Source organism: Nannobrachium achirus (assembly GCF_963921795.1).
Source record: "Nannobrachium achirus genome assembly, chromosome: 1".
NCBI classification, from domain to species: domain Eukaryota; kingdom Metazoa; phylum Chordata; class Actinopteri; order Myctophiformes; family Myctophidae; genus Nannobrachium; species Nannobrachium achirus.
In genome coordinates, this window is record NC_137810.1 from 18298191 (window position 1) to 18316652 (window position 18462).

Here is an 18462-nt window from a genome sequence, read left to right on the forward strand (position 1 = left end):
AAGTCTCGCGATATGCTAGAATTACAGGTAATGATAAACATGGACTCACAATGTGGCTATAAACAGGAACAATTCAATTTACCAGAGAAACAGCAATAAATTAATATAATGCTGCATTATTAAAAGTGGAAAAATAGCACCTTGGAGCAGGTTGGACAATTTGGAGAAAAAAATCACACCCAATGTGAAGTGAGCGGTGGTCATGCTTGCATAACGTCTTCAGACCAGGATTTGAGTCTAGGATGTACAGGGTATGCTACACACACGCGTTTTGCTATGGCAAAACGCTGAGGAAAAGGCTACAGACATACGGCATATGACATCACTAGACAAACATGATGCTACATACACACATTTTACTATGGCAAAACGCTGAGGAAAAAGGCTACAGACACACGCACAGCCACTTATAGGAGCGGTTTGCACCGCTCAAAAAAAGAGAACATAATACAAACTTACATCACTGTAGTAGTAGTGACAGAGGAGATAGAAGAATGCAATGAGATAATATGCCACAAGTGGCTGTCTACTGTCAAAATGTTGGCTGATTGAATACTAGGATACCCAGCACTCACCAGGTTATATTATGCATGGGGAAATAGGCATACAGTACTTGGAGGCTTTTTAAATCCCACTGGGTGAATTCAGTTTCGGCTTTCCCAGCTGATGGCTGCAGGTGGTTATGATGAGTGCTCGGGGGAGCAGTTAGGGGTTAAGGGTCTTGCTCAAGAACACTTTGACACAGACCGGAGCCAGAACGTGAACAGGTGACCTTGGATTAGGCTGCCTCACCCACTTAGCTATGGTCCCTCAGAGCCTTTTTATGTTTTTACTCTTTCTCACTTTGAGATTTGCTTCAAATGTAGTGCATTATAAATCAAATAAATGCATTATTGTATATGTCTATTGTTATTATTAATAGAGGATGCTGAGGTTTTCAGTTGGTTCTGGGGACCCTCTGCTTAGACTTGCTTGGATAACTTACCCTTTATGCGGTTATTTGGCTCAATGGCCTTGTGGTTAGAGTGTCCATCCTGAGACTGGGAGGTCAGGGTTCAATCCCCGGTCGGGTCATACCAAAGACTGTGAAAATGGGACCCAATGCCTCCCTGCTTGGCACTCAGCATCAAGGGTTGAATTGGGGGGTTAGATCACCACACGGCTGCAGCTCACCGCACCAAGAGATGGGTAAAATGCGGAGAACAAATCTTGCATACAGCAATGTATGTGACAAATAGAGGAATCTTGATCTTAATCTTATTTTTGCTTTTATTTTATACATTTTGAATTTTATACATTTTGTATTCGTTATATTACTTTTATTTAAATTGCGTGTTGATTTGTGCCGTTAAAATACGTATTCTTTTTTAAGTGGCTGTTTTTCACTCCCCCTGGGGAATATTCCAATTCCAATAAAAACATCTTGAAAAGAACGATGATGGATTTATAATTTATTTTGTCTTTTAACACTTTGAATGCACCAGTTTTGCCATAACTAATGTGAATTACTGCCAAGGCTTTTTTCCTATTATATTTAACAGATTTTCAAGGGCTGCGTGTACACAGCATGTGACCTTTATGTTCACAGGGGTCCCGTTCAAGGCCAATGAACGTCTTTTCTTTCACGCGGAGAAGCAAAAATACAACCGTCCATAGAAAACAGGCCGTTTTGACAAAAAACTTGATATGGGAAAAGAAGCCAAGATGTATCCATTTTTCTGCAGCCATGATGATGACAAGTTAATGGACAGCTGCATGTCGCCGGAAGTGTATTTTGCGAGGCATCATGGGAAACTGAGTATTTTCCCTCACTCCCGGCCGTGGTAGCGCGCTGGCTATTGGTTACCATGGTAACCAGCTGGACATCTTAACGGTCCCGCGGCACTCCAGGGAAGGTTAAGACGCCTGGGGACGTCTTAGGCACTCCATGTGTTAAAAGTGGACCGTCTCGCTCATTTGCAGAGGTCGTCTGAGATTCAACGATGCATCCTCACTTCTCTAATCCACAACTACAAGGCTTCTCACTGTAGGGTACAGCTCAAAGAATCCCCTGAAGAGCTTTGTGCTCTGCAGCACCCCGGAGGTGCAGCACATCTCCCTGATGGAGTGCATGGCCAGCTGGGGGGCCCCGATGTCCAGCACGGGGATGCCAAGGCGGGCAGCCAGGATGGGGCCGATGGTGGTCCCGCACGGACTGTCGTTGCGCACCATCATATCCTGGAGGGGCACACAAACACGTGCAGCGATCTCTCTGACAATAGAGGCAGTGACAGCTGTGGTAGCATAGCGCTGGTTGCTATTGAACTTTATCACTGGGCCCTTGTGAAAGGCTGGTTTATGGTTGTCATCGTGCTTCTCCTGGTAGTTGGGGTGCAGGGCGTGGGCCATGTCGGCACTGATCATGAAGGAGAGTGGTGCCGCCTGTTGGAAGGCCGTCAGGTTCCCGGGGCTGGAGGCCAGACGACTCAGAATCAACTCTGTCAGGTTGGACTGGGCCCCCTGGGCACTCTCTGAACCCACCTCTTCGTTGTCATACAGGGTGATCATACGGATGTTGGGATCGTTGGCCAGAGAACCTCCCACACAGGACTCCACCAAGCCCTGTAGGGCACAGTAGCAGCTGTGGAGGTTGTCCAGGCGAGGAGAACAGATGAACTCCTCATACAAACCTCCTAATACCCCGGGCTGGGTGTCGGCCAGACATAACTCAAAGTCTAGCAGGGCATCTGGCTGAACGCTCAGCTCTGAGCTTAACAGCTTCACCAACACAGAATGATGTTTCTCTGCCGTGGTAGTAGCACAGCTTGCGCCCCCAGTGGAGGCACAGCCAGTCTCTAACTCTTCCTGGATGGCAGTGGCTAGAATGGGCACTAGGTGGTTCTCCTTGTTGGGGCCAAATGAGTCGTTGATGTCCCTCTGGAGGTGGATGGCCAGGTGGGGGACCCTCAGAATAGGCCTGGCGACGTGGACCAGGCGATGGACCAGCTTCTCTCCAATCCTGACCATGACGCGACCGGCGATGGTCAGGTCACGGTCAAACCAAGTGTTCCAGATGCCTCCTCCATAACACTCCACGCCAACCTGCAGGAAACCCTGCGTGGTCTTTTTAGACCGGGGTTTCACCCTGAGGCAGGGACTATCTGTGTGAGCCCCGATCATAGAGAAGCCATTTCCTGGGAGGTAGCGCCCGCCTACTGCAAACGCGATGATGCTGGAGTAGTTTCTGGTTACAAAGTACTTGGTAGAGGGTTTGATATCCCATTGCTGGGACTCTTTCAGCTCGAGGAAGCCGGCTCTCAACAGATGCCGTTTGCACTCTTCAACCACATGGTATGGTGACACCCCTTTGTTGGCAAACTGCAGGAACTCTCTGGCTGCAGTCTTACCGGCGTCTTTGGAGCCCTTCATGATCAGAGAGTTCATACATTGACTGGGCTTTCAACCTCTGCACTCGCTGGTGAAAGACACCCAATGCATGCCGTCTATGATGTCAGTTGTCTATGACATCTGTGTTTCCATATTTGGGCTGCATATTTGCCATATATCCATATAATGACTTGCTGTTTAAAATGTAAGTTTTATTACAAAGTCAAATATACACTAGAAAATAATATTCTGGAAAATTGCAAGTGTGGTTGCACTGATCATCGTTTATGATACGTATCTGATACTTCTACATCATCAACTCCAGCTCGTGAGAAGTGCGGTTAAAGCTCCTGACTCTTGAGGGGAGAATACAACTTTTAAGCACCAGGAAAACCAGACAAGATCAGGCAGGTCAAGCTCAAATTGGCCAAAGTCTGGAAAAGAAATGCATGACTGTTGCTGACCGAAGGCCTCCAGGGTTACAACAAAAATTCAGTCTGAGGCCCAAAGGCATCATTCAGGTGTTTATTCATATTATTATGGAAAATGTCATCCCAATTTGGAATGTGTCATGCAAAAAAGACAGACACACAGACATTATTATTACTTCTATTTGGCATCTACCATTTTAAATGTGTGATTAATTTTCTTCTAGAAAAGTTTTTTCTTTTCTTCTAGAAAAGAAAAAACCCTCTTCGACCCTCTATATGGGCATGTTATAAGGATATTCTGCTATTCTGTATGAAACTGTAATGTGCTCTGCTAAAAAATATGTTGACATACTGTTAAAAAATATAAAAAGTAGCACTTGCAATAGTATCTTAATGCCATGCCATCCATTATTATAATTATTATCTGGGCCAGTTGGCAATGCCAGTCTGTGGAGTGTGGACATACTTAAGCCCAGAACAACAGCACTGGGATTCTTCAAGATTTACCAGATTAATCAAAGTCTGTCTCAGACAGTTTCTCTCTCAGTCAGTCAGTCAGTCAGTCAGTCAATGTCTGTCTCTGTACACCGAGAGTCTTTTCTTGAGCCCAAAAAGTCTTAAAGCCATAGGCCTAGTACTTTTAAAAACATTCACCCAGATATTATGTAGGTAAGCAATGCTAGCCAAAGATCTTGCTTACGGAGTAGCTATTTGGTCAGCCAATATGAATGGAGAAATTGTAGGTAGATATTTATACAAAATAAGAAATGACAGATACCAGTTGTGTGCTTGATAAAATGATGTATCACAGACTGTACAAGTACATGCCTGTTTGCTGTTCTGGGTCATGCAGTTATCGAAAAAGAATACACCCTGCAGAGGCAAATTACACCTCTACAGAGTGCATTATTTTATGATAACTGCATGGCTGATTAACACAACCAAGTCATTTTGAGACAGAAAAGACCTTTCGGTTACTTGTTAGAAGCTGCAATCATTGTATTAGCAGGAGGAAAACTGCTTCTTATGGAAGTTATGGGGCACTCCTGCAAACCTTGGAAGCCAATTCAAGCCAATTGGGATGGAATATAACAAGACGAACCTCGTTTCGAAGTGAAGCGGTGGACAGATAAAACCTCCAATAGCACATGAAACCAAGTCATTTGATGAGACGATCAAATTGTAGATGTTCCTCTCCATGCTGACTATAGCAAAGTTAATAATTATTTAGTATATAAACCATGCTATTACCTATAGGGTTGAATTGTCATGTGAAGCTTCACCAATCCAATGCAATAGGTGAGACCTATGCAATAAGTGAGACCTATTGCATATTTGAAAAAGCCTATTCATTCTGGACTGATATTTTACACGTACGGGACAGGAAAAACCTGTTCATTCTGGCCTGGAGTGACCATATATGGACATAAGGTAACGGACATTCTGTTTTTGAAAAAACCTGTTCATTCTGGACTGAAATTACCATATATGGGCGTGATAAACAGAAAGTCATTCATTGGAGGTAACGGACATTCTGTTTTTGAAAAAACCTGTTCATTCTGGACTGAAATGACCATATATGGGCGTGATAAACACAAAGCCATTCATTGGAAGCGGTTTCCACCGCTTCAAAAATCTGGGCTGATCCATTTTGACCACATAATTATAGAGATAAAGTGTACCGATTTGTGTGATGTTTGGACCAAAAATATATATAAAGAATCAGCTGAACCAGGTTCCTGGTGGCGCTAGAACAGAGGGATGTGGAAAGAAATGAGGCATGTTGGAAACATTGAGGCAGAGGTTCTGCTCTGGCCTCCAGGGAGTTGCGTGCACAGTTTCACGCCGACAGTTCCAACGGTGCACGAGATTAGCTGCTCACAGACAGGCGGACACACCGACCGATAGGGGCGAAAACATAGTCTAGAGCCACGCCTTCGGCCTGGCAGAGACAATTAAGAATACTCTAGTCTGCAACATTACAAAATATGTATTGAAGTTTTTCTTGAAGGGATTGCTTTTCATATTTCAGCCTCATTTAGAAGCGCAAACCTGGATCAGTTATACAATCATAATTACAGAGAGAGTTTGAATGAATATAAGCTCTATGAACTCGGCTCCAAATATCTATTGTATCTATGTCCTCTATGGCCATCACAAGGTCAGATGTGAAACATTGGATTGGATCAGCTGGCACATTATTACAGTGCTATATTTATCTAGCGATCACCATGGAGCAGAATTTTACAACAGCAACGGAAAACTGAAACTGCCTATATATTTGTGCTAATCTATAGTGTTATGTTTTACACCGGCCAGTTTGGACAGAACTAGACCTGAGCTTAAGGCAGCTTCTCCGCCACCAAGATTGTTTGATGTATTTGTGTGTCTTTGTCCTTCTAACTCGCATTGCCTCTAAGACTGTCTGTTTGCATTACTTTAACTGAGTGTATCTGTTTGTTTGTAAACCCACTGACAGTGATGCTGGGCCCACATTGATAACTAGATCACACACTACAGTGGGCATTGACTGGGAGGGTACTGAGACTCATAGTCGTTGTGTGTGCAAGCACGCACGCACACACGCACACGCACACACACACACACACACACACACACACACACACACACCACTGGTAAGCACATCCTGGCAGGACTAGATCGCCTGTGAAGTTTGAGAAAGATTGCGTGTTAAGACAATGTCATGGTTAAAGCTCTCACAGCTGGAGATTGAAGCAGGCGCACAGTCGCACGCACACATGCACACACACACACACACACACACACACACACACACACACACACACACTCAGACTAGGGGCAGTAGACCAGTAGATGGTGGTGATCACTCTATCTAAAAGACTAGAGTCATTGAACATTTGAAGCTCTGCCCCAGTAGTATCAATACTTACGGATACACTCTTCAATGAGCTAATGTTGCCAGGCAACAAATACTGATAATCCCGGTTAATAGCATGCAAAGCTTTGGCCAGTATTGCCTGGCAACAAAATGTATCTCCAAGAAAAATAACTGAATGACTAAAGATTTAAAATAAAGTATCCCTCAATGTCACTATGTTTGAGATATGAGTTCACGACCTAGGCTCGTTTCGGCTGGTGAGAGAATTGTATATCACAGATTGAAGGGGAGATCACTGATTGTTTTTCCTGTGCCAATATTACGGCGATTTTAACCTACTCTCAGAACTACAATGTTATAAAAAGCAATAGAATCTGCATCCTACTGCACATTTGTTTCTGGTGAAGCCGCATTTCCAGTTTCCACTTGCCCTCGGCACAAATGAAGATATTTACAAACAAGTGTTCTGTCTCTTTTCTATAGGTCTAAGCCCATATCACCAACACTTTGCTCTGCGCTCCATAGGAGTAGTAATCATATTGATAGGTTTGGGATTGTGATATTAAACACAATAACGTAACAGAATATGATGCTGTGTTGCACCCAGCACAGACAGACCTTTTGGAAGGGAGCTGTGTGAATAGAGGAGACATTAAATCTGTAATTTTAATGTTTCACCTTTGGCATCTCAAAATCATAATATTTAAAACTATAAGAGGTTACATTTGGCCTGCAAAGCCACAGGTCCATCCATCTCAAACCAAAACACATTACCGCAATGCCTCAAACACCCATGGTCAATCTTTATCACATAAATGCCACCCACCACCACCACTCCTAGTCCTGGCACTAGGATTGTGTATCACCAATTTGTAATGGCCAGTGGCCACAAATCACAATGTGAAAAGAGAAACGATCACTGATGCCTACTGCCTAGCAGTGCATCCATGGATGCATTAGGTTTACGCCAATGGCATCACTTATTGCCGTTCTGTCCCGCCGAGACTGATGAATGCAGAATTGTAAAGTGGGGGTCCAGGCTTTCTGTAGAACACAGATGATGAGCAGGGGGCGCCAGTACAGCTTCATAAGAAGGTCTCATCATCATAAATATATTCATTCTCATCTCATATTTACACGGCAGATCAGAAGAGCAGAGAAACATAAGACAAGATCAAAGAGAAGAACAGAACAGAACATTTCTTAATGTGCGGTGAATAAAAAAAATTAAAATGTTATCTGAAACCTGAGATCAAAACACACGCACGCACGCACGCACGCACGCACGCACACACACACACACACGCACGCACGCACGCACGCACGCACGCACGCAAGTACAGACTGTGGGCTGGCTGCGGCAATAGGTGAATGATTTTATTAGTTTATGAGTAAGTGACACGTACATGAATTAATAATGTGATTCAAAGAGACATATTCACACATCACTCAGTAACCACAGGTCTTTCCCTGCCTATTCGCCTGCGAGGCAGTCCATTACTGTAAGTGCTTTGTCTGCCTGTCTAAAGTGAAATAGGAAATGTTTCATTTCAAAATAAGAATAGAACACCTATAGCATTAGGGTTTCTGAATTGTCGCGCACTCCTGTTGCTTACGTATAGCAGGGGTCTTCAACAGGGGGTGCGGGACCCCTAAGGGGTCCTCAGAGTTGCTACAAGTCAAACCTTTGTCTAATAGGATTTCTTTATTTTCTTTTCTTTTACATGAACCATTGAACCCTAGCATCCCTATTCAGGGGGAATCATTAGCCAAAAATAGCCGATCTACAGTACAAACTCACAACACCTCGCAGTATATCGGCTATTTTCGGCAAATAGGTTTGGTGTAGAGGGAAAAAAAGAATGAAAGGTCAGGTTTACTAAGTATTGAGGGTAGGGTTAAATGTCTGAAAATACACATTAACATGAATCCAACATAGCCTACATTGATGATGATAGTGTTGTCAAACGAAACAAGTCTATGAAGCTATCTCTGTATCGATCTAGCTATCAAATTTGATGCAGTGTGTGGTGGGGTATCTGCTTCATCTCTCTCTCATATACTGTAGGCCGGTTGTTGTTGGGCTGACAAACGGTGAAGACCCCAGGCTTATAGCAACACTTTTTTTCAACCGTATGACCATATACCAGGCATAGGACAATAGGTCCTCACTGTTTCTCACTACAAACATGTCTCAGAAGTGGGCTGAGAATATAATAATATTAGCCTACAAATAAACGATGACATGTGATTGACGCTAATGGGAACCTCAGCCTTTAACACAAGAACACTCAAATAGTAGATACGGTTGTTGTATCAATAAGAAAAGAACAATTGTAATTTAAATGGGCATTATTTTACTTACTTTTACTTTTACGCAGTTTACATCATAGAAGAAGCGAGGGATTATAGGAATAATCTTGTAATGCATGATTGCAGACTTCAACATGATCAGGTGATGTGATATATGAACAGTGGTGAGTCTTTAATTGATTGATTGATTGACTGATTGACTGATTGATTGATATATTGATTGATTGATTGAAGATGTTATTGAAAATAAACGTAGAAGGATAAAAACAAAACACAGTGCAGATGCTTGTGAGTGGTGTGTCGCTTCAACACTTTATTTTCAAGTGGTGATAGTTCTGGTGTTAGATAAATGACAGATAGATTAGAATTTTCGGAATCTGTGTTTAATTCATATTTGACCGAAGCCGTGAGTTGCAACACTTAATAAGTTGCAAAGAGGTTGCACAGCTCGTAGCCACGATGCAGTAACTTTATTTTTCATTTTTTGCCAATGTTTTGTAGCATCTGACATGAAAAATAATACTGATATTAATAAGAGATACTAATATCAAGAAAGAGGGATTGTCCACAGAACTTCAAAATTAAATGTTTCTCCTTGTTTATTCATCATCCAAACAAAAGTATAGTCCTTAATCAAAGTAAAAGCTCTTCTTCTGAGGTTCTTGTCCAATTCTCAGCAAATAGCATATTTTCCTTTTAATGTTGAACTCACAACATTGTTTCCCCAATTTAGCTCCGGACCGGTACGGAGGAGCCATGTCAACCTCCGTTTCTGTTGACAATGACTCCCGATTGACAATAAGCAACCCGTTATATGGGCCAGAGCCGACCCTAAAGCAAGCTCACACAATAGAGGATAGAGGAGGCAGATGGCACCATTCTCATCAGCTAATTGACCAGCGTTGTATGTCAAAGAAAGTACATATGACAATCAATACATTGAAAAGTTACCCATGCTAAAAGCTCCACATGACAATTCTTAATTTACGTGTTATGTTAAGTGCCTGATACCCCATGTATGGTCAGATTCTAAAAAGCACCCGGGAGGTTGGTGAGGTAATTCAATTATGGGTGAGCATCCGCACTGACCTGGGCTACTTAAAAGTTATAACCCTTGCTGCAGGAGAATAAAACCCACTAAACAATATTATTAGCTATTTGCTGAGAACCCAAAGACACATCACACAGATATATTAACATATTAGGTCGACTATCTGCATCAGTTTCGACAATAAAATGCCTTCTTCAGGGTATGACAGGCATGGAAGGCCTGCATTTATAGAGACTGGGACAAAGGTAAACCCATCAGGGAATATCCTCTTTCTGGCCAACACCCAAGGTGGGTATTTGGTAAATACATTCAATAAGTATTAGAAAGGTTTAAAATACAGGTACAAAAAACACACTTAATAATATAAAATAATCAATAAAGAAATAAAAGGTAATGGTTTTTAACATGGCAGCCAATATAGGCTGCAGGGTTAAGTGGTCAGAAAGGGCCCTGGATGGCATCTACACAAGAACGCTACGAATGGCACTGGGTGTCACATGAGAGAACCACTTCAGAAATGTGGTCCCAGGGTTTCCTGCAGGAAAAAGTCTTGATCAGGGGGGGATCTCGCGCCGAATTTTTTTGATAATTAATTAATTAATTCCAGTAATTAATTCACTTAATTTTTAATATTAATTCTTATTTTTGCCCTCAAAATAATAAGAGAACATTTATAATTTTTGGCCTAAAGAAGTAAAGAGAAGTGTCTTAATTATTTTCAAGGTATTTGTACTTTACTTGTCTATTTCCAGTTTCCAGTATTTTGATTCCTTCTACTCCACCACAATTTCGGATCCAAATATTGTACCTTTACTCCACTACAAAAACATACATTTTATTTGCATAGACCTGATTGCTTGTTTCTCTCACAAACAAAACATGGCAACGCTGAGCAAAGTTAGACGGTCGGAGTTGGAGATGTGTTTATCTTAACACACAAACACTTGCAAGCAGGCTGGACACACATGCAGCTCAGTAACGTGTGGATATGTGTCGCTGTTGGGAGGAAACGTCGGAAAAGCAGTGTTGATCACCAGCCCAGGAGTTTGTTCTGACTCTTTGAAAACAAAGACACACACGCGCCTCTCTACCTAGCGCTACTCCTGTGCCTGTTTTGGGGGATTGAGAAAACTCACAGCTAAAGACTAGTTTCTCCATAACAGTCACTTCATGTTCGCACAATGAGGCATGTCGCTTTACGGGTTGCATTGCGCGATTTTGAATTAGTTGCAGGCAGTTGAGCGCTCATCGCGTCCGGATGCACGTCTTTTTTTTGCATAATGTGAGCCTGTAGATTAGCGGTTTTCATCAAGCTCACACGCCAGCAAGCCTGCACTGCACAACGTTCGTACGGGAGGGACTGGGGGGGAGAGAGAGAGAGAGCGAGAGAGAAACGGAACACTATTGCCCCGTTCAAGTAGGCTAAAGAAACATATCCAATGTTAATGCAGGCAGCATGTAGGATCCGCATTTGCAAACTGTTGACTCGCTGGGAGGTGAAGATGATGAAAACTTTTTGTTGTGGTTCTCATCTGGCATCGCGTCCCATCGGACACATAGCGGCACTGTTAGCATGTCGGCTAATAATATAGCTCTCCCTCTCTCTGCAAGTGTGTGTGTGTGTGTGTGTGTGTGTGTGTGTCTAATGACGACGACGTGAAGTCTCTTTGCAAAAAAGGGGTATGGTGTATGCTCTGCACGCTGCAGCCATACAGCACAGCACAAAAGAATAAAAAATAACAACTATGTAACACAAATCTATCTGGTGTTAATGTGCGCTGATAGACAGCGCAGCGAGGCAGGATGCATGCACATTCTTGAACACATTCCAGAGCCGTGTCGCCTGCCTGTACGCTTTTAGGAGGAATTTTGCATCATTTTCCCTGGACGTCTGGCCGGGCGGGGGCGATATCAGACCGGGCGGGGCGCCCGGCCTATATAACGGTGGCGGAAACCCTGGGTCCTCTACAGGACCTAGCCCAGGATCAATACAATTTTCGGGTTTCCGATCTGGTTGGATTGGAAATAACTTTGTTAGGTGGCCGGAACCCGTGACCGGAACCTATGGCGCAGTGCACCTCCAAAATGATTCCCCTAGTTTAAAATGCAGGTTTGGAATAAAAATAAACGAGGCTATAAACTATAACAACTAAAATAAACTAGGCTAGGCTCAACATTGAAAATAATTTGATTTCAGATTATTTTTTTTGCAGATCATTTAGATTAGAATTGTGAGTAAAATGGCATAAAGGGTTCATTAACCAGAACAGGATCTGTTTGAGGGAATCTGTTAAAGTGATGTTGAACTTGGGCAGAAACTTGGGTTGTATAGTTACCTGGGAAGGTACAGTACGTGTTGCCAAGTGATTCATATATCACTGTCATTGTATGGTTCTGTATTGTAAAAAGGGTGAGTTCTGTTTTCATCAGCAAGTACACTGAAGTTGTACAAAGCATTGATTTAAACAGACGCAAGCAGAACACAACAGAGGGGAGCAGAGCGGTAAGCAGCCTCCTAGGGTCTCCTTCCTGCCAATATGAAATATCCACTGTTACCATGGAAACATGGTTTCATGAATAACTGTTTTCTTTTTTCTTTCCTTTTCTTTTTTTCCCTCCCAAGGACCAAAAGCTGCAGATTAAAGCCATCTCCTGTGACGTAGCGTGGTCTCTATTCCAAGCCTGAAGATCTGTTAAGTATTATAGGGGAAAGTCACGGGCCAGCCAGTCAGTCAGTCACTCCCACTGGAGAGATAGATTGGCACGGCTCTTTGGCTGAATGGCTGGACGACGGCTGCTTGGGCAAAATAACACATGGTTTAGACGTGTTGGACGGCAATTTCTATCCATCCAGTAAAGAGAGACAGGGAACTAATGTGAGCTTGAGGGAATTACATCAGACACGGGTTAGGAGGTGAGCACCTGCTGCTTGCTCATGCTGAACGAATGAGATTTTCTCAAGTGGACTCTGACTCACCCCGTCACACGCCATACCATGAGATTGAAATTGAGTTATTGGCTCCCAGCGTTAAGTCTCATGCTGACTTGCCCAGCTTTATGCGAGGGTCTACACGCCCACAGCAGCATCCTCGTGTCATTCACTTTCACCATGGATTCATAGTGAAAGTTAAGAACTAAGACAGGGTGCCGTGATTGGCCAATATGACCCTGGGCGTACAGCAAACTTTGAGACGTTTGTGCCAAGATGTAGGCCATTTCTAGGCCAGATGTAGGCCATTTCTAGGCCAGATGTAGGCCATTTCTAGGCCAGATGTAGGCCATTTCTAGGCCAGATGTAGGCCACGCTTCAGTTTACTTTAGGGTCCGCACATTTTCCTTTTACGTACAACAAACTTTGAGATGTTTGTGCCAAGATGTAGGCCATTTCTAGGCCAGATGTAGGCCATATCTAGGTCAGATGTAGGCCACGCTTCAGTTTACTTCAGGACCTTTTTAGGAACCGGACAAAGCCAGATGTTGGAGCTTAGCTCCTTCCAGGAGCACCGCTCAAAAATATCTACCTATTTGCATATTATAACCACACCTGGGGGTCTATTGGAGTAATGTTAACCCCATAGACACAAATATGTATACAAATAAAGAACAAAATCTGCAAGAAAACAACAGTAAAAAACTGCTCTTTCTGTCTCGTTTAGTATCTCACCCTTGTTAACTTTCTTCCTTGTGCTCGCCCCCCCCCTTCTCTCTCTCCCTCACACTCTCTCCATTCAGCAACCATACTGCAATCTGCCTTATATGGCATTTTGTGAATGGGTGTTGCTAGGTAACAGGGGCGCAATAAAGCGTAGCCACTGTCGGTTCTTGCATTAAAGATGATTTAGACAACGTTTTTTAAGCACCGGGGTTGCAGAGGGAGGGAATTAGTCTGCTGGCATGACTATCTGTGTACACTCTTCTACTCCTATTACTACTATTTTCAACACATTCATCTCTTGTATGGATCAGCACTGTGTGCTTGGTAGATTTCAACGTAAAAAAAATCATATACTAAAATATAATATAATAATAAATAATTCAGACTAGAGTGGAAACGCTGGTGTGGTGTATACTGAAAATGTTCCCATTCCCATCCCATTCATTCTTTTCATTTTCTTTAAAACTGACTTCATCTCTCACATGACTTTATAGACAACAGCTGGGCAAGCTCTACCGCAGTATGTAGTGCCTGAATATCGATTTCTGAACAGTTTCTACCCGGCTACTATCAGATTGTTGAAGAAGGCAGGAACACCGGCTGCCGTAAAGTTGGAATATTTACCTTATGTCGGGTTAGTCTCTATGAAATATGTGGTTTTTACCTTTGCTGTTGTACGAACTGATCTATTGAACAACACCTTAAGAACATTGTACCTACTACTTTTTTCATATTATCCCGTCTCATGGCGGCTTGTTATGTAGTGCAGTGTTTCTCAAACTTTTACATTTCAAGGTCTCCCCTTAACTCTTGACAGTACAAATGGAACCAAATGGACCCGTTATGGTCCATTTGGTTCAATTTGTATACTGTCAGAGTTACAGACTTGTATGGTCCCTAGAATCCACTTTGAGAAACACTGATGTAGTGCACACCTGAATATGATGCCAATGTTTTTCAAACAAGTAGGCCTACACATGCATCTGCATAGTGTGCTAAGATAGCCACCAGCTGCTAGTGCTATCACATACACTCTCTGAATGTATGTGTATATATTTATTTATTTATTTAACCTTCTTTCTCTTTTCTCCTATGCTCTCACTGTACATCCGTCCACTCTCTTCTCAAGGAATACAACAAAATGGAGCAGTGCATGAAAGAAATAATTTCACCCAATTCACACCTGCAAACCTGTGATGTAGTAGTATGTACATGTATGTTGCCAGCCTGTGAAGTAAACCATCTATTACGTTAGGTCTTCAATGACACAATCATTGAAAACTGCCATACTGGCTTCATCCATCACCATGAAAAAAGGTCAGGGGCAAGAGAATGAGAGTTGGCTTCTACCTGCCTCGTGGCCAGACACTGCCTTCTCCAGGAGAAAGAACTAGCAACGTGAACCTTTCTATTGTCGGTGATGCGGAGGGAATAATTAATAATAACAGCGCAAGAAATCAAAAATGTTACTTGGTAGCACTGGTGCCCTGAATATCAAAAAATTAGGAGCAACCAACTAAAATGTAAGGACCACCAATATGTAATATATATATATATATATATATATATATATATATATATTACAAGTAACATAAAATGGTGAAAGTGGCCTTAAAACGCATGGTAGGCCCCATAACGGCCCCACTGGGGCGTTAACAGTTCAAAACTTCTAGTATGACTCTCGTCTCTGCCTAGACTAGCAGAACAGCTCGTACAGTCACACACACACACACACACACACACACACACACACACACACACACACACACACACACACACACACACACACACACACACACACACACACACACACACACACACACACACACACACACACACACACACACACACACTAGCCTGGCTCCAGCCAATAGACCCGCCCACTCTCTGAGTGAACTGCATCTCTTGGTCTGGATGTGTCATATGACGTGGCTCTTGCTAACGAAAACCTCTCAAACCGAGCGAAACCGACCAATGAATTCAAAGCAAGAGAGAGGGGGGGTGGGGTGAAAATCAACAGAAACAGTGGAGGGAGGGGTGGCTGCGTGGCTCACCAGAGTTCTTAATTGCTCCCTTTGAACTTCAAAAGGGCAGTCATTGATTGAGCCATACAAGTGTCGAATAGCTCGTTAGTGATTCTCTCTAATCAGTGAAACATCAAAGACAGTGACCTGTTGGGTGCATGTCATTGAGGGGAGGGGGAGGAGGGATTGTTTTGTGTGCAAAAGTCAAACACAACCCCTCCCACCAGATCGCTTGTGATTGGGAATTTCAAATTTGAAATCCCCTCCCCTTTTCAATCAAATAGTATGCAGACAGGCTCAGACTCTTAAGCTCCAGCGTAGAGTCTTGAAATCAGGCTACACACACACACACACACACACACACACACACACACACACACACACACACACACACACACACACACACACACACACACACACACACACACACACACAATTCCTCTCCGTATTCGTCTTGTCTTGTTTCTCAACTTGGCTTTATGTGGCTTCAAACGTGTTTTTGAAGAAAACCATACACACACTCCGATAAGGCTTTTTCAGCTGCAGTGATTAATGATCTGTTCTGGCTCTGTTGCTTTTCACAAGAAAAACAACGGGTGTCTCTTAACACAGGTCAGGACACAACAGTACATCCACATACAGTATATTAGTACAGTACATTCATCAACTCACAAAACCTGTGTCTGTGTCTGTGTGTGCATCTGTCCCAGGCATAACCCCGGGCACCATCTGCCCAATCGACTTCAAACCTTCCACGTGCGTCACCGGCGACCCGGGAGTGAGTTGTGCCAGATAGGAATTCAGTCGGACTAGCAGTTGTCCAGAAGGGAACATCCACATATGTCTGTATCTGTCCTGTCTGTGGGTCTGTGCAGATACTAGTGATCCACAACTCTTCTAGTTCAACTCTTATACTGCATCATTTACGGTGCAGTGTAGCTAACCGTACAGTGTTCCTTCCTGTCATATTTATCGTGGCCTTCCCTGAAGCAGCGGTTGCAGAGCAGATCTCCATCACAGGTGTGACAGCGAAGTGTGGCTTCAAGGTTACAGATGCAGCACCAGGGGAGCTCTTCCTCATCACTGTCCCACGGCTCATTGTCTCTAGACGCTGCAGCCGTCCGAGTCGGCACCATTTTCTTGGAAGTCAATTTCTTTTCTCCGTCCCTTGGGCCACTGTGCTCCAAACGTGTGTTGTAGCCACTGGCCTTGTCCAGTGCAGCTTCTTCATAGAGCTGTTTCAATACTCTGATCACAGCCTCCTCTTCGGTTTCCCCCTCACTGTGGAAGTCCCGCAGGTCTTCCTGTCCTTTGACTGTGGCGATTCTCTTTGACTTTTGCAGGACGTGGTCCTCGGAGCAGCTTTCCCGCTTCAGCTCCTCCAGCATCCGGTTCCTCTCAGCCTCCATCCGTCCCACCCCACCCTGCCCTCCCTCCACATTCTCTTCCAACCGGCCCTCCTCCCCCTCGTTTAGGTCGTTCATGGGGCCATCCGGGCCTTGGGGGTTTTCTCGTAGGTTGTCTACAGTAACTTCCTCTGTGACCCGAGTTATCAGGGCTTGTTCTGTCTGCGTCCCTGTATCTGGAGGCTGATGCAGCAGCAGGGAGGCTTGAGAAGGCGGAGGTCTGCCCTGCAGGGCAGACAGGCGGTCCTCTATCTCTCGCTCAGAACACACTGGATGGCTGGGAACTTTCAGAGCAGCCAGACGAGACTCTAACTCTTTCTCAGATGCGATGGACTTTGGTTGAGTGTTTTCGTTCAGCCTCTGAAGCCTCATGCAGATGCCCAGGTCTTCTTCACCCAGGGCTTTGGTTGGCACAAGGCCTGCATGGACATTTCTATGACTCCCCTGTGCAAGAGGCAGTATCGTCTGCCCTTTAGCCTCAAGTACAGCAACCCGTTCTTGGTAGTTTTCTGGAGGAGACCATGTGCGAGCATCGTTTGTAGTTTTCCCACTAGAGAGATTTCCATGGCACTGCTTGCAGACCTTCTGCAGGGTGTTGTTACAGCAGGGAACCACAGCACTGAAGTTCAGACACCTTGAGCAGAATGAAGAGCTGCAGTTTCTACAGCGCACCTTTTTCCTGAAGAGAGTGAACTTTGATGCGCAGCTGTAACATCGGTTCTCCATGTGTTTTGGCATTCAAGTTGTAATTATTAACAGTTAAAAACATACAGTACAATCAGGACAAATCACTTGAAAGTAAAGCACTCATCATAATTAATAGTGTGTGCCAATTAATATTAAAATGAATAATTACTAGGGTGCATAACACATGCCTGATGAAAACACTACCACTTGGTCTTTATTTTATAATTCATTGTATTTGTCAGATTTGGGATTTACTTTCTATTCAGTTACATTTTCAACATAAACTAATATAGCCACACAGTAATTATAACCACATATAAGATGAAATACGAGTTAAAAACGGATATTTGTCAAAATACATTCGAGACAAGGGACTTCCCTGGGACCAGTATAAAGAAAAATTAAGTAAATGCTGGGATTAATTACATTGCAAACCTAGCAACATCACTGATGACATATCTATGACGTATGACTCCAAATTTGGCCATTGTTTCATACGCATTAGCCTATGTTGTACGACTTGAAACTAGCAACTGAAAACATGTATTCATTATATGTTTTTTTTGTTTTTACTGAAGTAATAATTCAAGTGAAAAGTAAAATCTTCTTGGAGGTGAGGATGCTGGGCTTGCTGGCCATTAGAGACACAGGTTTTAAACATACGTAAGC

The 18462-nt window shown here is 43.4% G+C and overlaps 2 protein-coding genes across 2 annotated transcripts; both read right to left on the reverse strand.

Moving 5' to 3' along the window:
- Positions 1–1998: 1998 nt before the first annotated feature.
- LOC308284434 (aspartyl aminopeptidase-like) lies at positions 1999–3423 on the reverse strand (the record flags this gene model as incomplete). Its single annotated transcript, XM_080725051.1, has 1 exon — positions 1999–3423. One exon carries the CDS (start codon positions 3421–3423, stop codon positions 1999–2001), a length of 1425 nt encoding a protein of 474 aa, XP_080581177.1.
- Positions 3424–16623: 13200 nt separating this feature from the next.
- On the reverse strand, positions 16624–17832 carry LOC308283963 (abscission/NoCut checkpoint regulator-like; the record flags this gene model as incomplete). Its single annotated transcript, XM_080724477.1, has 1 exon — positions 16624–17832. The coding sequence occupies one exon, from the start codon at positions 17830–17832 to the stop codon at positions 16624–16626; it is 1209 nt and encodes a 402-aa protein (XP_080580603.1).
- Positions 17833–18462: the final 630 nt, after the last annotated feature.